The sequence below is a fragment of the Lucilia cuprina genome, chromosome 5, assembly GCF_022045245.1.
Source record: "Lucilia cuprina isolate Lc7/37 chromosome 5, ASM2204524v1, whole genome shotgun sequence".
NCBI lineage: Eukaryota > Metazoa > Arthropoda > Insecta > Diptera > Calliphoridae > Lucilia > Lucilia cuprina.
The window spans coordinates 31,058,086-31,083,858 of NC_060953.1; the positions used below are offsets into that span (position 1 = coordinate 31,058,086).

The 25,773-nt window shown below is 30.0% G+C and overlaps 2 protein-coding genes across 3 annotated transcripts; one reads left to right on the forward strand and one right to left on the reverse strand.

Moving 5' to 3' along the window:
• The first annotated feature begins 4,218 nt into the window (after positions 1–4,218).
• Positions 4,219–6,110, forward strand: LOC111685539. Its single transcript, XM_023447805.2, has 2 exons — positions 4,219–4,269; positions 5,605–6,110. The coding sequence occupies exon 2, from the start codon at positions 5,609–5,611 to the stop codon at positions 5,936–5,938; it is 330 nt and encodes a 109-aa protein (XP_023303573.1). The 5' UTR covers positions 4,219–4,269; positions 5,605–5,608; the 3' UTR covers positions 5,939–6,110.
• Positions 6,111–7,440: 1,330 nt separating this feature from the next.
• LOC111676591 (probable serine/threonine-protein kinase DDB_G0282963) lies at positions 7,441–23,150 on the reverse strand. 2 transcript variants are annotated; one of them, XM_046953054.1, is made up of 3 exons: positions 22,510–23,150; positions 20,465–22,318; positions 7,441–8,330 (listed from the first exon to the last, which is right to left on the reverse strand). In XM_046953054.1, the coding sequence occupies exons 1-3, from the start codon at positions 22,990–22,992 to the stop codon at positions 7,572–7,574; spliced, it is 3,096 nt and encodes a 1,031-aa protein (XP_046809010.1). In that variant the 5' UTR covers positions 22,993–23,150; the 3' UTR covers positions 7,441–7,571. The 2 variants fall into 2 exon arrangements, with proteins under 2 accessions (XP_046809010.1, XP_023293310.2); XM_023437542.2 differs by lacking the exon at positions 7,441–8,330 and having other exon boundaries at positions 19,489–22,318.
• Positions 23,151–25,773: the final 2,623 nt, after the last annotated feature.

The window sequence follows — 25,773 nt, forward strand, 5'->3', positions numbered from 1 at the left end:
GTTTAAAGTCCAGAGTATAGAGAATAATATAGCCCAAAATATAGAGTAGTGTATTGTCTATACTATAGGCTAGTGTATGATTCAGAATATAGACTATTGTATAGTTCAGAGTATATACTAGTGTATAGTCTAGGATATAGACTAATGTATTGTCCAAACTATAGACTAGTGTACAGGCAAAACTAGTGAATAGTTTAACCTCAACATGTAGGCTCTAGACTAGAATATTGGAAAAAGATATACACGTACAAACTATATGTGCTACTATATGGGCACTACCTTCTTTATTTTTATCATGACTTTTCGTAATTGTTGATGTTTTTTATTGACTCAACACTTTTTTGATAATGCAGATAAACTACAGAATCAGGGACTGTAAATAACAGTTATTCCGAAATTTTTAACCCAAAAAATCTCTATATTGGAGTCAACGTAAACCTATACCTATATATACCAATATAATCGTATTGAAGTGCTTTTTCACAGTTACTTGTTAACGGAAATAATAAAATTTTGACTGAAACATTTAAAAAATAAGTTTTATTTTTCCTTCATAAAATAACAATTAATTGAGAATTTTTTTTTCCATCTGAAAATAACACTCATTTGGGGAGTTTTGTTTTCCCAGTCAAAAAATTAATGAATGTTTTTATATATTTTTTCAGTCTCTTATTTTATTGAGTATATCTGACCAAGTCCATTAAATAGTTGATTCGTACTGACGTTGAAAACATCTGAATCAAAAACGGCAAATGGTAAGTTTTCTGTTATGAATGAACACAAGCTTTTTTAAATTTTTCGGAAGGCATTATTATTGAAAATGAGTTTTATTTTCTGATAGAAAAAAATAAAACTCCTCAAAAAAATGTTATTTTAAGGATTGCTTTATGTACTATAATACTCCTTCAACGGAACCACGACTTCTAGAATGACAAATATAAAGATTAAGAAACAACTTTAATTAGAATATATTTCTGAAAGTGGAAAGCTCGTTAGTAATTCTAATAAAATTTTGTGAATGAATGCTTTTTTGTATAAATTATATTTCTCCCGAATTTCGAATTTTATTGTTTCGCAGCAAAATATTTACTTACCCGGTAATTAGGCAAGTAAAATTGGGTGAATAACTACTTATTTTTGTTTGACGATGACCAAAAAATAACTGGTTACAAATGTGCTCCGAATTTAAAACCGGCTTTACAGTTATTTTCTGTGTTTATTAGTCTATTCTAAAACCTAATGATCCATTAACAGCTATTTGAGATAGTTTTTACACAAATGTACAAAACAATATTTTTTCAAAAATCTTTTAATATCGACTAGGTTAAAAATTATTAACTAATTAATTGTTGGACATACGCTCTATAAATATGGCTACAAATTAGAGTATTCAAACGATTAATCGTCGATCGGTTAATCGATTTATTTTTGACGATTAATCGTTCGAATAAATGAAAATTGTCAAATTTCAAATAACGAATAAACCGAATAATTTCTATCAATTAACCGATTAAGAAAAACTCCCTATTTAGCAGTAAAATTACTATATATTTTCTACATAATTGAATATTTTTATTATAAATTTTCTTCTTTTCTTAATTTCTTAATAATTTTTCTATAATAAAGAAAATTTACTTGATGATTTTTGAAAAGAAATCATGGAAATAATTATATAGCATTTATTTCTACAACCAGTTTTTTGGGAACATTGTTGTGTTCTTAAGTTTTTCCAATAAGTTCTTCAGCAACAGTTATAGTTGAACTAGTGCTTAAGGGAACTTATGAATTCTAGAACTCGTTGAAAATCTTAAAAACAGTAATTTCTTTATATAGAAAAGCATTTCACATAAACGGGAATGGTTTATAATATTTGAGAAGAATTAAACATACAATTATAGTGAAAGAAGTGAAAATAATAATTTTGTTTATAAACCGTTCAAAAGTTATTTTCAAACATGATCTATGGTTACAGGAAACTGTGGACCATAAGTATTAACTCTGTGTACTCAGTTTTTCATAATCGGCTCATTAAAGGACTTTAAAGTTTAAAAGACAACCGATTTCAAAAGATGAATTCCAAATTTATATTAAAAAGTTGGCATTAATATTAATTTCAAATGAAGGTGGCTTTCTTTGCTTCGAAATAATATAATTTATTTCAAATCATCAAGAAAGAATTGAAAATCTAACAGAAAATTTGTCAAAAAAAGTAGTTAAAAGTTTTTGTTTCGAAAATGAAACGTTTTTAAATTTAATTTCTTTTTCGTTTTTTTTTCTAAGTGAGACAGGTAAATAATATAGTATATAGAATGTACAGATTACTAGCATCCATTTGACACCAATATTAGCATCATAAAATGCATATAATTATTTCAAATATTTGTTTGTAGTCCTTTAAACTTTGAAATCCTTTTATAAGGACATAAAAATCGGAGTACGCAGAATTGCTATAGGTGTAATCTATTTTGACAGCTTGTTTTCAAAATTGTTACTGTGTGTAATATGAAGAAAATTATTATAAAAAGCGATAGTAACATCTAGTTTCTTTTGTTCGAATAACCGAATAATTTTTAATTATCCGATTATTAACCGGCTAACGTAAAACCTCAAATAATTATTTGTCGAATAAACCGAATAAGACAAAAACCCGAATAATTGAATACTCTACTACAAATCCTATCCAAAAAATTATTAATATATAATAAAGACCATTCATTACCAAAATTTGATAATATTTTTTTTTGGCAAAAAAAATAAATTTTTTACAAGAGGGCTCAAAGGGGTGTAAGGGAAAATATGGCCCTAACCTTTTAAATGTTGGTAGGGGAAGATAAGTCTACTTCAAAGTTATTTATGTAGAATTTTGATCATCTGAAGTGGAGTTTGTATGGGAGCTAGTGTCAAATGAAGTCCGATCATAACAAAAATCGGTAGTGTCATTTATAGTTCTATAAAACTAAGTTTTGTCGACTTTTGTTGACATAATAGCACATTTAACTTAATTATGAACCCAAACGCCCTATTTGGGGGGGTACGTTTGTAAGGGGGCTAGTCGAAATAATGAACCAATTTTAACCATTAGGCTTCGTCATTGGGCCAAAAGAAGCGTGTGCCAAATTTCAACCAATTATCTTGAGAATGCGGCCTGTACCTTGCGCGCAAGGTTTACATTGGTAGCCAGCCGGTCGGACGGACATAGCTTAATCGATTCAGAAAATGATTCTAAGCCGATTGGTATACTTTAGGGTGGGTATAGGACGAATATTTTTGTATGTCACAAACATCAGCACAAATCTAACATATCCTCCCCACTAAAGTGGCATAGGGTATAAATATGAAATACAGAAAAAACAAAACAATTTATTGTAGAAAAATTAAAAACTAGTTAAAAGTTATTTTGAGTTACTTACTAAAAGCATGCATTTGCATAGAAATCCTATGTAAAACAAACTGAAAGCATAAATTTGATCAGTACAATGGCATCCAATCCATAATATACCAAACATTGACCCATCTACAAATTTGATTTTAATGACACTAGATCATTGATATATAGTACGTTTTGCTCAAAATTTTCCGGGATATTCAACTACAAAATAGATTTTTGATGACACGAGTTAATTATTATTTTAAAAACTGTGAAATATAAAAACTACCCTAATGTTTATAATTTACTGCATTTACGTAGAAGTGCTAAATTAAAACAATCAATGTTAAATGTGTCTCATTACAAAAGAGTTAACCAAGAAGTTTGTTTGTTATGAATAAATTAAATACATGCAAATGTATATACGTATGTATGTAAATATATTTGTGAGCGTGTAAAAACTATTGTTTAAACAAAGTAAGTAGCAATTGTTATTGTTTTTAATGTTTATGCTATTGCTTCGTCAATGATTATTAAGCAGCATACATATCCAGCATATACCTATCTACTACCACAGCCTGTTTATTTGCTAAATTACTGAATGGAATGACTAACTTCTATCAACATACATACATCCATACGAATGTATGACTGTATATATGAATGAGAATGTTTTAGGTTGTTCTCCTCCAATCTATTCCAAAGTCTGTTTGTAGTTTGTTTTTTTATATCTATTGGAGTCAGTTTTTTTTATAGAAAATGTGTGGCATTCGGTGCTTTTAACATAAAAGATCGAAACGGAGCAATTCTAATGTTAGTTTTTTATAAAACAGTGACTGTAACGTACAAAACTAAAAAAGTAGAACTAAATCAGGTTAAAAACAAAATTATTTATAAATATTGTAAGTGTTAAATAAATTGTGGGTGTGTCTCAATAAACATGACAGAAATAACTTAATTGTACACATTTACATACATATGTAAATATAATTAGAACAAACAATAATATTATAATATTATTATGTGTCAAATTATGCGAATTCATAAATGTTGATTTTTATATAATTTTAAGTAAATATATACGGATGCGTCGAATGTTTGTGACATCTGATACAAAAGAACTTACAAAATTTTAATCGAATCGAATAATTTTAACCCCTACAGTGCGTAATATATGCCTTTACATGAGAGCATTTTTATAAAATTTAAATATTATACACAGATCATATGCTACCCGATCGAAATTGGAAAACAGTGACTAATAACTTTTCACTGTTTGGGATGTTTAAAAAAAAGTAGTAAAATTTTTTGGATATGATACGAAGTGTGTTTAAAGTTTCCGTTATTAATCGCTTTAAAGACATTGATAGTTTACATGTCTGAGCGTTTTTCATTGTCATTTTCACCGTGTAATTATTTAAAAAATACAGAAAACCCACAATTTTAATTGTTCTTTTTCTAATTTCTTATTATAAAATAAACTATTTTATTTGCAATTAAATTTTAATCAACTAGTATTTATAATGGTAAAATCAGACAAAATATAAATTTGTGTAAAACTAAATAAATATGTTATGAACAAACCTTAAATATGCTCTTAAAAAGGTGTTTAAAGAGCATTAAAAATGTAGGAATAAAAAAATGTGATTTTAAAATGTAATAAGACATGCTTTAAAATTAAAGTTTTAACGAGTTTTTGAAATTAAATAAGTAAGAAGTTATAGTCGGCGAGGCCGATCATATACCTACACCTGTAAATATAAAGTATAACTGTTCTTTTTAGAAAATAATACACAAACACGCAATTGTCGTAAGGTTAAATTGCTATTTCTCATACAAAAATTATTTTAACAGACAAAATATCTACAGATTGAATAGTTACTGAACGTGGAGTTTACTTGCCTTAGAAGTATACTTATTTGCAAACATTGAAGATATCGCTATCTAAAGTCCTTTAAAAATGTTTTGCTAGCACCGATAGGTGAAAAGTTACACTCATTTAAAAAACCTTGTATAACCAAAATGTCGAACTTTGACCCCATCTAATCCGGGGTCAAATTCATCTTTAATAGTTACATATGTATGTAACTATTAAAGAAACAGTACATTTCTTCCATAATTGAGATCAATATGGGATGGATTATAATAGTGTTTATTATGGATAAGCAGATCATTTTTAAACTAACAAACATTTTAAGTTTTCTCATTTAGAATAATATAAATATTTCTCTTTTTAGAATTATGCACTTGATGTTCGTTTTATTTGCATTCCTTGTCACTTTGGCAGCATTCTGTAATGGGCAATTCTTTTATCATCAACATTTAGCCCCTGTCTCTCAGCCCTATGCCCATCCGTCTGTTGTAGAAAACGCACATCGCGAAGCGCAATTACCACCAGAACTTTCGAAAAGTAATCGCTTTTACAGTAATCCCAACATTGCAGCAGCATTGGCCAAACAATCCTGGTTTACAGATAAAGAAATGCCAGTTATAGATCGTGAAGCTGAGAAGATACCTCGTGATATGGTATATAAGTTATTTAAAAATGCAGGTTATATCAAACGTAGATGAAATTAAGAAAACGATTAAGTTTCTGTTCTTATCTAAATGTGTATTAAATATTTTACGTTTGTAATTGGTTGTTTAAAAGTAAATTTGTTTCAAAGTAGGACTGTTAAGTTATTTATATAAATATATACTATTTTTAAGTACAATAAAACGTTAACGAATTTTTATATGAAAATTATACTTTTGTAAATTTTAATACATATATGTATGTACATATATTCTATAAAAATAAGTTTATAGTAGGTTTCTACGGGAAAAATTGTATACTATTATAATTTTGTAAAAGCATTGATTTTGAGGGATTTTTTTTTCAGAGTAGAATCATGATTTAATTATTGAGTTTATAGATAAAGAAGAAGACACAAGAATAAGAAGAATAAATATAATTTTACACTTTAAGTGGATAAGGATCCTAGTATAACCAAACTTAAAAATATTTTTTCATTTTGGTGAGAGTAAAACAATAATTCTGTTATTAACTATTGATACTTTTGGTATTTTACAATATTGAACATATAAACATAAAATCAGACATATCGTTAGCTTAGTACCAAGAACAAACCCTTTCGATTTTGTTTAGAATTCTTTATTTGACATTTTAAAAGGGCTTTGAAGCTCATAATTACCTTAAGAACGAAGACACTTACGCCTAACCTAACCGGCCGCTACGCTTGAAATCATTCATATTAATTTACAATAATATGAATGCCACTAAGGAATATTAGCAGGTGTCAAAACTATACCATTGACAATTGTAGAAATTACCATACATATACTAAATACAATTTCTGAATTACAATTAGAAAATTACGAAGTACAATTGATATATACAATAGACGTGTTGTCTGTTAGCCAAAGCGAATATACAGTTTATGAATAGCTCCAGCATATATAAGGGTGAAATCAATTTTTTTGTGCTTTTGCTAAATTTCATCCATATTTCAAAAAAAAGAACATAATCACCCCTATCTCCGATAGGAGTGAAAATTTTGTTCCCTTGAAATTTTCATTTCCCTTGAAGGGAAAATTGCTATCGTGAATTTGTTGTTAACAATTCATTCACAAGAGTTGATTTTGTATGGAACAGCTGTTTAATGTTTCCAAAATTCCACAAAAAAATTTCAAAACAGGGGAATTTTTTCACGACAAAAAATTTAGCGAACGAAAAAAGTGAACATATTTCACGTCAAATGTTGGTTATCGATAGGGGTGAATAAAAGTCGTATGATTTATGTACATATATTTTAGCGTTTACACTATTGGTATAACACAATAACAAATAAGATGGAAACAGCTGTTTAATCTTTTTGTGTTTACATTAAAGTACATCCCTGGTCTAATAAAACTTTCTTTTTTTTAATAACTTCAAAAAAAATTTGGTATACTATAAAAGGGGCTTTAGGGCATTCTAATGTACACACATACATTACAATCTCAATGCGTAAGATTAATTAATTTCCGATCATCCATGTCCTTAATTTTTCAATGCCTTTATTTATTTACTTAAAATTGAAAACGTTTTCATCATAAAATAAACGCAAATACATAAATTAACCATTAAAAACATAAATAGAGTAGCTGAACTTTGAACTTAACCAACACGTTAATATTTTTCGCAATTTTAGAAATAAGCTTTTCAATTACTAGATTGACGAAAAGATCCATGGGGTTGGTAATAGTTAGCAGAATGGTAGAGGGCAGGCGTAGCTGGTTCACTTACTTGCACTTCATGATAATTAGTGTAGGGTTCGTGCTCAACAACTTCGCGAACCGTCTGGAAAGGATGATTTACAACAATGCGACGTTTATGGAAACTTTCGCTGGGAGTTGATTCCTTGAGAGGTGGTGTGGCAGCAATGACACGGGAACCTGGTGGACTCACGTGTCCAACAGTGCTTTTTGTATTTTCTTCCACATTTTGATGTTGACTGTTTGGCTTAACAGCTTCAGATTCGATGAAAGATGAAGCTTCGTTAGAAGTTTGTGTGGAAGCAGAATTTGAACCTTCGACAATGCGCATGAATTTTTGTTGTTTAGAATTATTGTAATCGGAAGAAACTTCGTAATTTCCTTTCTCGTCTGTTTTAGAGGATTGATCACAGTCAGGCTTTGTTCTTAAATTAGATAAATGTTCACTATCGATGTCACTATCGTTTTTATTGTCGTTAATGTCCATTTGGTCGCTGGAGTCGACTTCGTTTTTCGATGTTTGTTGTTGGTAATGTTTCTGAGATTCTCCTTTATTTTCTACAGAAATTTCTAATTTAGAATGATGAGTTTGGTCACTATCATCGTCCATCATCATGGGTCTTATTTTAGAATTAACAGCTATAGCTTTATTTGAATCATGCGATGAATGAGGGATTTTAATTTCGATATGTGCCTGAGGAGCATCCTTTTGCATGGATATTTTGTTTTCATCTTTTATAGATTTATCTTCAGCGACCAACTTTTCAGATTTCTTCTCATAAGCAACAACTTTTTGAGGATGAGTTTGATCTTTGTGCTTATGTTGGTTATTATATAGTTCTTCATCTGAGTTGAGTCGCATCTGAGCATATGGAGCACTGTATTGTACTCTATTAACTGAGCCATCTGATAGATTAATTTGTGCTAAATTACGATGTTGTACAACTTGGGATGACGCTCTAGATTGAGGCTGATATTCGGATCTTTGAACATATTTCACTTCAGGCGCATGATTAGCCGTAGCGTACACTACACCAGGTCTATGTTTTTGCAGATGTGGTTTTATTTCTCGTACTTGAGCTGTTTCTTCAATAAATTTAGTTTGGGGGACCTCTTGATTACGGCTTAGATAAATATTATGTTGACTAGGTGACAACACAATTTTATGTTCATGTTTTATTATGGGTTGTGGTTGTTGCTTTTGTTCTATCACTCTAGCTGATGCTTCTTGTAATCGCGCTGGCTTGTTTTCATTACGCAAATTAGTATTACCAGAGTTATTAATATACTCAGCGTCAAAAGTGAAACCATTCCTGTTATCCAGATTAGCCTGGAAACCAGATCGTTGGGGAGATATATTAGATTGGCCTCTAGTGCGTCCGTTATCATATGCAAATGAACTTCTGTGATTGTAAGCCGGTCTTGAAGGGGCTTGGTCAGTTTCATCGCGTGAATAAGTAAATTGATCAGTTGTCATTTGACGTTGATTTCCATGCCCATCTGTTACAACTACAATTTCTCTATTATGTGGTTTGGGTAGAGCTGCTGTTGTTGGTGCAGGGAAACGATTATCACTATTATATGGTTTGTTTTGTTTTGATTCTGAAATAACATCTTTCGAGTTTTGATCATAGGTGGGAGAAGACTGTACAGTAGATCCACTCGATAAATGATGATCTGGCATGTTATCGTTGTTGTAATTCTGTTGGGGGGTGTATTGGTTATTTGGATGATTCGATGATGATCCAGAATTGCTGTAAATAATGTTGCTAAATGTTGGAGTATTTCGGTTGGACGTGTATGCTGAGGCCACAGCTGGATGAGGGTGACCCAGAGGTAAAGTTGTCTCTTCTTTAAGGATTTTAGCAGACGGTCTCTCTAGTTCCACAACTACAGTGCCCGCAGGCTTAATAACAACACGTTCCTCAATATCATAGAACTCTTTTTGAATAGCGGGATGACGGACCTCATACTTTTTGGCTTTAATTGCGGGTTGTGCAATTTGTATAGTTTTTGTGACAACAGGTCTCTGTTCATCTGGATTATAGCCATCTGATACTTGTTGCCTATTATAGATATTGCCATAATACTGGCCATAACTACCTTGAGGTTCTTCAACTGTAGGCGGAAATTGATTATAGAAATGGGCGTCAGAATTTCCTTCATTATATTTAAAATTAGGATCGTTGTTATTCGGTTTATTATAACTAAGATCGAAATTAAATCCATCTTTGCCAACTAGAGATGGTTTTTGATTAAGGTTTACTTTAAAACTGTTACCATTCGTAGAACTCACTGCTACACTCGGAACAGATGGCGATAATGAAGGCGATGTTGATGATGATGTTGAAGACACTGATGCAGTGTGACTTGATGTTACTGGCTGATGGTTTACTATTGGTTTAATGTCATCAGAAGCAGATTGAACACTCTCGGGTTTAGTAGATGGAGCAACCAATCGCTCAAACTTTGAAACTCGTTGTTTACCTTCATGGTCGCCTGATGTAGACAATGTATGTTGCATTTCTGGTTTTCCTGACTCATATATCTATGAATTAAATTAAAAAATAATTCACATAAATCCCAATTTAAATACAAAACTAATTATATAATCCCTAGAAGTATAAAAAGTGTTATTTCTTTTTTAGAGACATTTTAAATTATTATATACTAACTAATTCAATCCTTTTTTAATATTTTTTATTTAGCTTACCGTTTCTACGGTAGGTCCACTATGATAATTTTGAATGTAACGCTCGAACTCCATATTTTGCTTATCCTGGGGACTTACATTTTTAAACTGACCATTGCTGTTTCCGTGATTAGAAATGTATAACCCTCTTTGTTGGTTATGTTCTTGGGCACGGAAATATCCAGATGCTCCTTCAGTTTGTGCATGTTCTGAACGATAGTCTGCTGTAGATTCGTGATTTGTTTGTGCACTTAATACTACTTTTGGAATATTTTTAATATCAACGTTGGCCTTTTTATCATTTACTTGAATTCTAGCAAAGCGTCTATTTTGATCGTTATTATTAAATTGTTCAAAGGAGTCGGATGATTTAAGTTCAACATGATCATTTTGTAGTTCAGTGGAGCCAGAACTTGAATGTTGAGTGAACGAAACATTAACATGCGTACTTGCGATAGCGGTGCCAGAAATCAGGATCAATACAAAACCTGTAAACTGCATTTTATATTCGTATTTTTAATATTTCTTTACAAGTGCTCAAGGAGTTTATTTTTTATTTTTAAAAAAATATAAATTTAAAAATAATTTAATGCTACTAATGCTGCTATTTTCTAATTACGAACTGAAGCAGACGAGTGAACGACTATTGAGTTAAATGTGTCGTTTATATACAAAATAAGTTACAATCCAGCAAAGATAAATTCTGATAGAAGTTTTAAATTTAATTAGCAATTTATTTATTAGATTCTCATATCTAAAAGTATGTCGTATATGTACAACATTACATATGTACGTGTACATCAAATCTAACTATAAAAAATTTACAAATTCGTATTTGTCACATTTAAGGAATTTCGTTTCATCCTAAATAAAGTAATAAAATGTCTAATAGAATTATAAAAACAATCACAAAAAAAGACAAATAAAAACGCCAGCCGCTATTTATAAACTAAAAAATGTGTTCATAGATATTGAATAATCTTTTTTATTTAACACTTTTAGTTATGGGTGAGACTGGTACTAACCTGATTGAGAAATGAAAAGTCATAGTGTTTGTAACTTTTCCAATATGGCCGATCTGGGTTTGTATTATATTTTAACTGATATAATTATAATAATAAAATAAGATAATACATAATATAATCAGGACAACCAAAAATATGCAATATCATGGTCACATGATCACTTGAGTTAGCCATTTATCCATTTCAAACAATTAATCGAATTTTGTCATCTATTTATTAGAACATATTTTGCAGCATATTTCTGCATATTTTACTTATAATCGCATATTTTTTTGCTTATTTCCTTCTTTATTTCTATATATTTCTTATAATATTGTTTTAAATAATAATATATAGAATATTTTTTTATTAGATTTTTTATAATTGTAGCAATCACAAATTCTTAAAGTCATTTATATATCTATGTAGCGTTCGATTTGCTTATCCTAATGCAAATTAAATTATTTCCTTTTTATTGTTGTTGGAAATGTATTGAAAAAGTTTAAAAAACTTCTTCTGATTGATAAAATTTAGTTTTTACAAATTTTTGAACCCATTCACTGTCGAAAAGATTGAAATATAGCTTTATTTTATAATTCAATAATATTTGTATACTCTACACCCTATAGTGGGGAGGGTGCCATGAGTTTGTGCTGATGTTTGTAACAACCAAAAACATTGGTTGAACACCTTAAAGTACACCAATTGGCTTAGAATTACTTTCTTATCAAATTAAGCAATGATTCACCTGTCCGTCCTTCTGTGTGTCCATGAAAATCTTGTGCCATAATTTTGGAGATAATTTAATGAAATTTGGCACAAGGATGAAGGCTCTTTAATATGGTTGAACAGAGTTCTCGAGCTCATAACAGATTGTTTAAATATTTTTGAATTCACTATAGTCGGTCATGTCAAAAAATATTCTAGAAATTACATCAAAGGAATGGAAGGTTTTTAAGACAAAAGAATTAAGGTTTTTAATCTTTTCCGACTTTAAAATATAAGTTTAACAATGAATAATGTCAAAGTTGTGTTTTACCAAGCTTAAGGTTAAGATGGCTCGAAGAAACATAAAGATATGAAGGTTAAACTTTTATTTTTAAGTCGACAGATTGAACTTTCAGATGACATAACAGATTTTTTAAAAAGTGTCTTCCCACTTTAAATAGCTCTCAAATATAACAAGTAGGAGTTCTTCACCATGGCGTGTTAAAAAAACTGTCAAAAAGTCCTCTTTTACATAACTAACTTCCCGCTTAACATGTATAATTTCAAGTTTCTAGATTCAATATTATGGAAAATTCAAAAGAGTACCTTTAGAAAAACGAAAAAGTTCCCAAATGTTACCTTTTTGGGGTTTCACCTAATTCAAACTCTACATACTCAATTTCATATTTCTAATTTCAATATTGTAAAAAATTAAAAAGTACCTTTTAAAAAACAAAAAATACCAAAAAAGTTCACATTTTCTGGTTCTCACCTAATTCCGACTCTACATACTTTATTTCATATTTCTAGGTTCAATATTATAGTTAATTCAAAAAGTACATTTTGCAGAACAAAAAATAACTTTAAAATGCACATTGATTTGTTCTCGTCTAATCTGGGCTCTCTCTACATACTTAATTTCATATTTCTGGGTTCATTATTATAGAAAACTCAAAAAGTGCCATTTGAAAAACGAAAAAGTGCCAAAAAGTTCCCTTTTATGTGTTTTTACCTAATTCCGAATCTACATGCTTAATTTCATGTTTCTAGGTTCAATATTACATAAAATTCAAAAAGTACCTTCTAAAAACCAAAAATTACCAAGAAGTTCAAAGAATATTCAAAAAGTACCTTCTAAAAACAAAAAAGTACCAAGTAGAACGAAAAAGTACCAAAAAGTTCCCTTATGTGTGTTCTCACTTAATTCCGAATCCACATACTTAATTTCATTTTTCTAGGTTCAATATTACAGAAAATTCAAAATGTACCTTTTGAAAAACAAAAAAGTACCAAAAAGTTCCCTTTTATGGCTTCTAACTTAAGCCAGGTTCCACTTTCTTAATTTCATCACAAAGTATACAGAGATGTGACTTTTGACATTTGAAAAAGTCTAAAATCAGCTTTTGTTTGATTTTGAAATTGTTTGGTGAGAAGAGGTATATAAAATACAGCTAAAAAAATCATTGAATTCGTTTTGTGCGAATAAGAGGAAAATAGCTTTTTGCTCGTGACGTCTCTGTATACCCTATGATTTCATGTTTCTAGCCAATAACAACACACTAGTTCTGCACTCGCTCTGATATTCTTGCTCTGCCTTGTTTTTATAAACAAGAGTACAATAAAAAAATACCGTACTATTATTGGGGATGCCAATCGGAACTGATTTTTAAAAATAACGGGATTCGATTTTCGGGATTTCTAAATCCTAAATATAAAGTAAAGTGTTATTTCTTATATACACATCATCATCATCATCATAACCAATTAATTAATATGAATTTTGGAAAATATTATTTTTCAAAGAAGCCTTATATACAGCTGTGTTCAAAAAAATAGGAGTGAGACAGAAAAATAATTGCACAGCTTAATTTAAAAAGAAAAGATTTAAAGAAATTAAATATTTTTTTCACGATATTTATTTGTTAAGTGTTTAAAATACAAAACAAATGTCATTTTGTAAATAGGTTCATTAGTTTTTTTGGTATTAATTTTTTTCGAAATCCATATCCGATTACGACTGTTCAAAAAAATAGGAGTACCGTATATTATTTTACCTAAGTTAGATTAATTTCCTTTATTCGTAGTAAATATTTAAAATATGATATAAAACTGTTATATTTAGATGATTTTGAGGTCAGTTCACAATTATTTCCCTTAAAATCCTGAAAGAAAATGACAGAATTGACGAAAATGAAATCTGTTCAAATATCTAGAAAATTATAAAAATATCGCAAACAAAATATGAAAATCCTCATGTTAATATCATTAAAAGACTTTTTGAATACTTTAGGAAGTCAAATATTTTAAAATCTCTCATAAAAAATAAACATTTCATTCAAAAATTATAACAGCTTTCCATAAGCGCTTATCATTTTTTTTAAATTAATCCCATTAGGGCGGCCCAAACTAGTGAAACTAAGAAAAATCATAGTTATTAAACATGGTGCTCAATATTCAGTTCGTTCAGATTAATTTTTACACAAATCGTTTAAAAAAAAAAATAATTTCAGACCATAAAGCATATAGTGAAACCCATTAAGTTTGCCACGTAACACGTTTAGAGGTGGTTTCATAAATGGATGAATTTTTAATGCCTGAATACGTCAACAAATTATATTTTTAAATCTAAATGAATTCAGAAAATATATTGGAAGCCCATTAATCGAAAAATATTAAGCTCTAACCAACTTTCAAGGAAGTTGTATAATAGGAATTATTCATGATGGGTCTTGACAAAAAGGGTATGGTCTAAAAAATTGTAAAATGTTATCGTACCCCAAATGTTATAGGTACACATATTTGTCCAAGATATGCTCTCATATTCCCAATAAACAAATTTGATAAAATGACAATGTTGTCGTATAAAAATATTTTTGATTCTAAATTGGTGGAAGCTCGTTCCATAGGAAGTAGGCCATTACATGGTTGTCGACTTACTGATTCTAAAGCAAAACGTTAAAAGACCTCGCGTATAACATCTTTTAAGGCTTTCTAAATAAATTACTCTATATTTGTTGATAATCGGCCACGTTATGTGTCATCAAGCCCCTCAAAACTGTTGTCGGAAGGACATTAAGTTCCAGAGGTTCATATACCCAAATTCTAAACAAAATCTTTACAAAAATGACTGATGTTGTACTGGCACACATTAATTAATAATATTTTAGATGAAAGTGCTTTCGTTTTTGTTTTTATTTTAAAAATAGTTGAACTTAAATCGAATACTCCTATTATTTTGAACAACAGATTTTGTATATAAATTAAAAAAAATATATATTTTTTTATATAAATTTCTTCAACATTTAAAATAACGATTATAAAAGTATAAAAATATTTATTTATAAATGTAAATATTTCACTAAAAAATTTATATTCAAAATTTTTCAAATTTTCACTCCTATTATTTTGAACACAACTGTATATGCCGATTCACATAAAATATGACACAAAATATGGCAAAGAATAAACAAGAAGTGAAACGCTGTCATTTTTTTACAACAATAACATTACGCTTCACAGACGAGTGCTGTGTAAATCCAACACATATGTAAAAATTGTATTCTCTCTCCCAAAACTTCTAAACTTTTATGCGAAAATTTGAGGATAATAGCACTTTGAAATATTTTTTATCACTTAACATTATATTTTATAATTTTTTTGCACGATTTAAACACATTTAATAGCCCGAAAATAATATATTTTTTACAAACGAAAAAAAAAATATTTTTTGTTTTTTGACATTGAATTTTTGTTGTTTGAAATTAAAACTAAAAAAACAATGTTGTAAATTTTCGTATGGTAAACGAAAAAGATATTTCAAATAAATAATTTATTTTTCAATATTATAGATTAAAAAACAAATAGACGTGTTTATAAAATGTTTATAGATAAAATATGTGCAAAATATCTTAAGAAACCTTTCAAAGTATAAATTGAAATGTAATAATTTTTTTTTTCAATATTTTTATACTATTTTTTGCAACTTGCTGACTTGAGAATTCTACTAATACATTCTTAGAGTTAAGTACCGGATGACAGTAGACTTAGGTACTTTTGACAACAGTTTCATTTCTTATTTATTCTTTGAAATATGGTTTAAATGAAACATGTTCTTTTCAAATTGCATTGATATCTATCAGTGCTAATGTCATTTTTGAAAGTGTATCTTATATGATGGCTTGAAACCAATAACGCCCGATTTCCATAAAAGTTTATAGATATATTTTAGTTTCTAAAAAACTACTACATTTTGTCGCTACTCTGGCATTTTTAAACACATTATAATCGCTAATGTTATTTTCTGAGATGAAAATTCCATTGGTTATGATTTAAAAAATGATATGGCTCTAAAAAATGGCTCATATTAATTTCATCGCTACATATTCTTCTTAACGCCAGCTATAAGTGCCAAAGTCATTTTCTGAAGGATCCTTACAAGGGTTCATTATTGAACCTACCAATTATGGAATGATCCCCATAAAATTTGTCAAGGAGATTTAGGTTCCTATAAAACATGTTCATGTCGAATTTAGTTTGCTAGAATGAAATACAGTAGTTTTCCGATTTAACGAACCCATATGTTGTCAGGCCTGTTCGTAAAATTGAAAAGTTCGTTATACGCAGTACTAAGTAAAACGTGGGTTTTTGGTAGGAAAATAATTAAAAATAGGTACATAAAATATTTTTTAAATGTATTTTATAAAAATTAATACTTTTTTATAAAAATAGCACAAAACACCAAATTCCGAATCTTATATACTCACCTTCAAACCATATTTGTGTCGAATTTAATCGCTGTATTTGTAATTCTGTCATGAGCTTTAAAGTTATTTCTCGAAGTTCATCGCTGTACTCGTATTTTTAAGCGAGTAATGAGCGTTGAAGTAATTTTCTTAAGGGGCCTGATATGGAGGGTAAGGTCAATTATGGACCGATTCCCATAAAATTTGTTAGAGATATCGGTTAGTACTCGGCGTACTCGTATTGTTAAGCGAGTATTGAGCCTTAAAGTCATTATCTGAAGGACGGACGGACATAGCTACATAGAACTAAAATTTAATAAGAACCCAGAATGTGTTACAGTTTTGTGTATAAAAGCAACGCTTGCTACAACTTAGGTTATTTGTTATTTTTGATAAATGTCATTTTATCTTCATTTAAATAATAATATTTTTATTAGTTCGTTAAACAGAGTACAAAAAACAAGTTTTGTTCGTTATTTAAGGTAGTCAATAGGAAAAATTAGCTTGTTCGTTAAATGTGATGTTCGTAGAATTGAATGGTCGTTAAATGGCCGTGTGATAATAATATATCGATCTGTCCATATTTTAATATACATAATAACCCAGCAAAATTCTACTTACCGGGTAAGTACATATAAGTAATATTGGAATAAAGTGTAAGTACTTTCTTTTTGTGTAAATAACTAGTTATATTTGTTTGACGATGACATAAAAAATAACTGGTTACAAATTTGCTTATCCGACTTTTCTGAATTTATAACCGGCATTACAGTTGTTTTTTTATTAGTCTATTCTATGACCCAATGTTCAATTAAAAAATTGTTTTATCGTGCTATTTGGAATACTTTTTACACAAAATTACATATCAATATTTCTTCAAAAATCTTCTAATATCGACTAGGTTTCAAACCATTAACTAATTCCTTATTGGACATATGCTCTATAAAAAAATGAAATAATTTTATCAATAAAGACCACTCATTACCAAGTAATGTGTGAAATAACTACATTACCTACAATACTCATTACCAAAAATTGAAAAAAATTTACTGGGAATTAATAAAAAAATATAATTTAATCACATTCTTAAAAATTTCGACGATAATTCCGATAATACTTATTAAGTTTAGAAAATACATAATGTAATTTTTTATCCTTGTTGAATGAAATCTTAAAAAAAATTAACCTTAATAAGATCTGAAATCTTATTCTTGAATTAAGAAATATTTTTTCTAGAAAGATATCCCACTCGCATCCCATTAAGCTACTATAAAGCATTTAAAGAAAATTATTAAAGGTTTATTTGAGCAAACAGTGAAGAAATAGAGATTTAATTTCTTTAGATATTTTTTGCTATGACCAAAATTTTACACGTTTTATAAAAATCAAAAACACTCCAACTATCATCGATCATTACTAACTTTAAAATTCCACTAAAGTGATAAAATTCTAAATAAACAAAATCTGTAGTAACAAAGTCTATTTACAAAATTTAAAGATCGGTCCGTGAATGAACCTTCCTTCTATAAAAAATCCCCTTCAATACTTTAATAGAAACCATATCTCTGTAAAATTTATTTACAGTATTGGTCCTTAATATATTTTTATACCCTACACCACTATAGTGGGGAGGGTATTATACGTTTGTGCTGATGTTTGTAATATACAAAAATATTGGTCCAATACCCACCTTAAAGTATACCGATCGATTCAGAATCATTTTTTTAATTCGATTAAGACATGTCCGTCCGTCCGTCTGTCTGTCCAGACAGCCAGTCCATGTAAACCTTGTGCGCAAGGTACCGGCCGCAATTTTCAAGATAAATTGATGAAATTTGGACCAAGCATGTTTTTTGGCACAGGGACGAAGCCTATTGAAAATGGTTGAAATCGGACCATTGTTTCATCTAGCCCCCATACAACCGTACCTCCCGATTTGAACTTTTTATGCCATAATTACGTCAAATATTCTAGTATCTCTCAAAAATTAGCACAAATAAGTTTTATATAAGTATAAATGGCACTGCAGATTTTCGTAAGGATCGGCCCTTATTTGACCCTAGCCCCCATACAAACCCTCCTTCAAAAAATGTCTTAAACGTCTAAAATTGACTTGTAACCATTTTTATCGCAATGAAACTCAACAAAACTAACTGTTATTTAAAAATATATCCTTTTCCCAAATTTACCGAGAATCGGCCAATATTTGACCTATATAAAGCCTCTTTTAGAAATTTTAGTTTTTTTATCAATAAATTGCTTAAATATTTTGGAATTATGGTAATATTCAACATAAAAGTTTTTTTTTTATAAAAAATAAACATTTTAAAATTATACTCATGGTGTAGGGTATTATATGCTCGGCCATGCCCGACTATACTTACCTACTTGTTTATCATTAAATTTACCGCTCTTATAAACAAAAAACTGATTATTATCATTAGGTCGCTCCACATTTTGAGTATTTTGACAAAAGTTGACTAAAATTCGTATATATAAATATGTAGCATAGCCAAATATAACACTCAACTCTATTAAATATTTATTAAATCAAATTATAGAAGAAACATACATTATTATTTTCATTTTTTATATGCATTTGCATATTATTGCGTTTATTAAAAACTTAGAATAAAGCATTTAAAATAAAATATAAAATATTACTTAAGAAATTAACTTCTTAATAAAGAATATTATTAATCGTACAGTGTTATTACTATTATTTCAAAAAAAACACCAACTAAACCCACAAAATACTATAATGTATTGTTTATAAGTATGTATATATGAATGAATGTAGTACATATATAGAAATCGTATATTAGTAATAACTTAAATGTTAAATGCAAAAATTAAACAAACAACTCGATTCCAACCAGCACGTTTTATAACGTTGTGTTTAGTCCACTTAATGGTAATAAGTAGAATGTCCATTTTCAGATTGACGGAAAGATCCATGGGGTTGGTAATAATTAGCAGAGTGATAGAGCGCAGGCGTAGCTGGTTCACTTACTTGCACTTCGTGATAATTAGTGTAGGGTTCGTGCTCAACAACTTCGCGAACGGTCTGGAAAGGATGATTTACAACAATGCGACGTTTATGAAAACTTTCGCTGGGAGTTGATTCTTTGAGAGGTGGTGTGGCAGCAATGACACGGGAACCAGGTGGACTCACGTGTCCAACAGTGCTTTTTGTATTTTCTTCCACATTTTGATGTTGACTTTGACTGTTTGGCTTAACAGCTTCAGATTCGATGGAAGATGAAGCTTCGTTAGAAGCTTGTGTGGAAGCAGAATTCGAACCTTCGACAATGCGCATGAATTTTTGTTGTTTAGAATTATTGTAATCGGAAGAAACTTCGTAATTTCCTTTCTCGTCTGTTTTAGAGGATTGATCACAGTCAGGCTTTGTTCTTAAATTAGATAAATGTTCACTATCGATGTCACTATCGTTTTTATTGTCGTCAATGTCCTTTTGGTCGCTGGAGTCGACTTCGTTTTTCGATGTTTGTTGTTGGTAATGTTTCTGAGATTCTCCTTTATTTGCTACAGAAATTTCTAATTTAGAATGATGAATTTGGTCACTATCATCGTCCATCATCATGGGTCTTATTTTAGAATTAACAACTATAGCTTTATTTGAATCATGCGATGAATGAGGGATTTTAATTTCGATATGTGCCTGAGGAGCATCCTTTTCCATTACATTTTCCATGGATGTTTTCTTTTCATCTTTTATAGATTTATCTCCAGCGACCAACTTTTCAGATTTCTTCTCATAAGCAACAACTTTTTGAGTATGAGTTTGATCTTTATGCTCATGTTGGTTATTATAATGTTCTTCATCTGAGTTGAGTCGCATCTGAGCATATGGAGCACTGTATTGTACTCTATTAACTGGGCCACCTGATAGATTAATTTGTGCTAAATTACGATGTTGTACAACTTGGGATGACGCTCTAGATTGAGGCTGATATTCGGATCTTTGAACATATTTCACTTCAGGCGCATGATTAGCCGTAGCGTACATTACACCAGGTCTATGTTTTTGCAGATGTGGTTTTATTTCTCGTACTTGAGCTGTTTCTTCAATAAATTTAGTTTGGGGGACCTCTTGATTACGGCTTAGATAAATATTATGTTGACTAGGTGACAACACAATTTTATGTTCATGTTTTATTATGGGTTGTTGTTGTTGCTTTTGTTCTATCACTCTAGCTGATGCCTCTTGTAATCGAGCTGGCTTGTTTTCATTACGCAAATTAGTATTACCAGAGTTATTAATATACTCAGCGTCAAAAGTGAAACCATTCCTGTTATCCAGATTAGCCTGGAAACCAGATCGTTGGGGAGATATATTAGATTGGCCACTAGTGCGTCCGTTATCATATGCAAATGAACTTCTGTGATTGTAAGCCGGTCTTGAAGGGGCTTGGTCAGTTTCATCGCGTGAATAAGTGAATTGATCAGTTGTCATTTGACGTTGATTTCCATGCCCATCTGTTACAACTACAATTTCTCTATTATGTGGTTTGGGTAGAGCTGCTGTTGTTGGTGCAGGGAAACGATTATCACTATTATATGGTTTGTTTTGTTTTGATTCTGAAATAACATCTTTCGAGTTTTGATCATAGGTGGGAGAAGATTGTACAGTAGATCCACTCGATAAATGGTGATCAGGCATGTTATCGTTGTTGTAATTCTGTTGGGGGGTGTATTGGTTATTTGGATGATTAGATGATGATCCAGCATTGCTATAAATAATGTTGCTAAATGTTGGAGTATTTCGGTTGGACGTGTATGCTGAGGCCACAGCTGGATGAGGGTGGCCTAGAGGTAAAGTTGTCTCTTCTTTAAGGATTTTAGCAGACGGTCTCTCTAGTTCCACAACTACAGTGCCTGCAGGCTTAATAACAACACGTTCCTCAATATCATAGAACTCTTTTTGAATAGCGGGATGACGGACCTCATACTTTTTGGCTTTAATTGCGGGTTGTGCAATTTGTATAGTTTTTGTGACAACAGGTCTCTGTTCAACTGGATTATAACCATCTGATACTTGTTGCCTGTTATAGATATTGCCATAATACTGGCCATAACTGCCTTGAGGTTCTTCAACTGTGGGCGGAAATTGATTATAGAAATGGGCGTCAGAATTTCCTTCATTATATTTAAAATTAGGATCGTTGTAATTCGGTTTATTATAACTAAGATCGAAATTAAAACCATCTTTGCCAACTAGAGATGGTTTTTGATTAAGGTTTACTTTAAAACTGTTACCATTCGTAGAACTCACTGCTACACTCGGAACAGATGGCGATAATGAAGGCGATGTTGATGATGATGAAGAAGACACTGATGCAGTGTGACTTGATGTTACTGGCTGATGGTTAACTATTGGTTTAATGTCATCAGAAGCAGATTGAACACTCTCGGGTTTAGTAGATGGAGCAACCAATCGCTCAAACTTTGAAACTCGTTGTTTACCTTCATGGTCGCCTGATGTAGACAATGTATGTTGCATTTCTGGTTTTCCTGACTCATATACCTATGAATTAAATTAAAAAATAATTCACATAAATCCTAATTTAAATACAAAACTAATTATATAATCCTTAGAAGTATAAAAAGTGTAATTTCTTTTTTAGAGACATTTTAAATTATTTTCTATTAACGAATTCAGTATTTAAGATCATTAGTATACGGTAGTAATATTGATATATTTTTTATTTAGCTTACCGTTTCTACGGTTGGCCCACTATGATAATTTTGAATGTAACGTTCGAACTCCATATTTTGCTTATCCTGGGGACTTACATTTCTAAACTGACCATTGCTGTTTGCGTGATTAGAAATGTAAAACCCTCTTTGTTGGTTATGTTCTTGGGCACGGAAATATCCAGATGCTCCTTCATTTTGTGCATGTTCTGAACGGTAGTCTGCCGTAGATTCGTGATTTGCTTTTGCATTTGAGACTTCTTCTGGATTACTTTTTATATTAACTTTGGCCGTTTTATCATCCACTTGAATTCTAGCAAAGCGTCCATTTTGATCGTTATTATTAAATTGTTCAAAGGAGTCGGATGGTTTAAGTTGAACATGATCATTTCGTAGTTCAGTGGAGCCAGAACTTGAATGTTGACTGAACGAAACATTCACATGCGTACTTGCGATAGCGGTTCCTGCTGCTATCAGGAGCATTATAGAAACAATAAACTTCATTTCAATATATTATTTTTATTATTTAACAAGTGCTGAAGGAGTTTATTTTTTCTTGAAAAATAGATTTTCCTATGAAACAAAAACGTTTTAACTGATACTGATGCTGCTATTTTCTAATGACGAACTGAAGCAGATGAGTGAACGACTATTGTAATAAATGTATCGTTTATATAGAAATTTATTTGCTTCGAAAATTAATTTAGTTAGAATATTCGTACGTACAGACATATGTATGTCTCTATGTATTCCTAATATAGTATGCATTATATGTATGTATTTATAATGTGCAACAATTGCAAATAGTATCTAACATACAAAATTAAAAATGTTATGTAAAAAATATTTACAAATATCTCATTTAAGGAATTTCATTTCATCCAAAATAAAAAATAATAAAATGTTTGAAAAAAATAGAAAATAAAGTACCGACTGGTTTGGATACACCCAAAAAATAAATAAAGTAAAATTCTATATGTTTCTATATGAGGTAGTTAAAAGAGTTCTTATAGCTTAAGGTTGAAAATTTTCATCTTAGACGTTTATAAAGTATCACGCTTCGTTTTAAGATATTTTCAAAATTGAACTGTTATCTTACAACATTTTATTTTCCTACTATTTCTACGATCACCTACAACTGTTAATCAATTCGAAAACACCAACAGTCTAAATATCTCTGGTAGGAAACTGAATTTGCTTTCAAATAATAATTTATTTTTCATTCATACATTAAGGTCACCAAGGGTAGTATTGAAGTTAGTTGAGCCGTTATTTGTCGAGAATATATGAAATATAATTATGAGCCAAAAAGTCTAAATTGGAGAGTCCGGTTGTATTGGGATTAGGTGAAATATGGACCGAAATCCACTGGTTTCGTTATTAAACCAAATACAATATGCGTACAAAAATTTTGATTACAATGTTTACATAGACGGACAAGGGACATACAGACGTACATGACTTAATTAAAATTATTCCGATTGGTATACTTTAAGGTGTAATACCAATATTTCTGTGCGTTAATAAACATTATCCCCACTATAGTGGTGTAGGGTATAAAAAGCCAATGTAGTTCTATCAGATTTAGCATTTAGAATCATTATGTTGGTAAACTAGTTACATACAGACATTTTTCCTAATGTGTACAAACATTTGGGAGGATTGAATCATTCACAAAAAAATCTGAAAATACATTCCAACTGAAAAATTAAAAAAATGCGACAACATTAACAAATTTTGTTTAATTTTTTGTTGATGTGTTCTAAACATCTAACCCAGATTCTCATTAAAGGCATTATTCATTGACTTTTCAAACAACTCTGATTTGTGAAGAAGTTACTAAATGTTTTTCTAATGCAATTAAAACTAACTCTTACTGGATAAACATTACATACATATTTCTCATTTATTACAAAACTGGAAAAACTAAAAGCTCGATTGTTTTGAATTGTCTAGTACACAATATGTGACGTTCCTTTTAAAATACTCATTTCATAGAATTTTATCTATTTCGAAACTAATCAGTAAAAATTTTGAAAATTTATCACAACAACAAATTTTCCTACCATATGAAAATTACAATCCAAGAAAAAGTTGAAATGTTAAATTTTCAGTTAGAAAAAGTAAGAAAAAATAAACATTATTATATACATATTATTGTGGTCGACTCGGAGTTTAAACCGAGATTTTTCAGTCTTATTACTGTCGGTTTATTCTAAATGTTGATATTTAGAATAACGGATTTTAACTTTGAATAAGCCTAAACATTTTAGGCACTACTATTATCGGAATTGCAACAACACATACATTAAGCAGATCATCAGAGTAGATTCCCTCCAGAGATGGAAAAAAGATTTTGTTTCAGTATCAAAAATTATTTTAGAAGGTACTTTTTTTGGCTCTCAGAGTACCAAAATATTAGTTTTTTTTAAGTTTGTAATTTCTGAAATACATTTATATTTATTAGGCTTCGCGCAATATATTTGAAATTTTAATGTCATACCTTTAATGAAAGTTTTTGGATCAGCATTAATATTTTCCTAAAATTTCAACACCTTCATCTGCATTTCTGTAGACAAAACACCGATTTTAGTCAACATTTTTTATAGACCTAAATCTGGTGAACATATTTTAAATCCGACTGTAGTATTCTGGTGAACATATTTTAAACCCGACTGTAGTATTCTATTTTGCAGAAAATGTATATTCAATTTAATGTACCTTGAAAACATTGAGCAATTCAGAGATATTGTTTTCCCTTAAAAAATAGTGATGCAATTTCAATTTCTTGTAATCCGTTTAAGAGTTATGATGGTTGTAATGTTTCTGCTCTGTAAAAAATGTCGATCAAAATCAGTGGTTTCCGGCTCAGATATACAAAGAAAGGATTTGGAATTTTACAAAAATATATAACAGCATAGTAACCACTGATACCTTCTAAAATTTTGTTTTTTTAATTACAATTTTAAACAGAAGTAGAAAAGGTATTATATGTTGATATGGTGAATCTTTGTCCGTTCCTCAATGTTAACCTCTTAGATATAATTTGATAAAATTTGCTACACAATTTCTTGCCAGGGAAATGGGTGCATGGTATCTCATAGCTTCCATACAAATATTACTACGAAATTGTACTTTGTAAAAATGTTAAATTTAAAGCAGACATGATACAATATAAAATATAATAAATCAGGTTACATTTGTCCCTATACAAGGATGAATTTAGAAATTAAACTTAACGTTAATAACACAGACCGAAATTTTTAACCCAGAGATCAAAGTATA

Coding starts and splice junctions, on each gene's coding strand:
- LOC111685539 (XM_023447805.2), top strand. CDS start 5,609: ATGCACTTGATGTTCGTTTTATTTGCATTCCTTGTCACTTTGGCAGCA.
- LOC111676591 (XM_023437542.2), bottom strand. CDS start 22,992: ATGAAGTTTATTGTTTCTATAATGCTCCTGATAGCAGCAGGAACCGCT. Junction 22,319..22,509: donor GTGGGCCAACCGTAGAAACG/GTAAGCTAAATA, acceptor TTTAATTCATAG/GTATATGAGTCAGGAAAACC.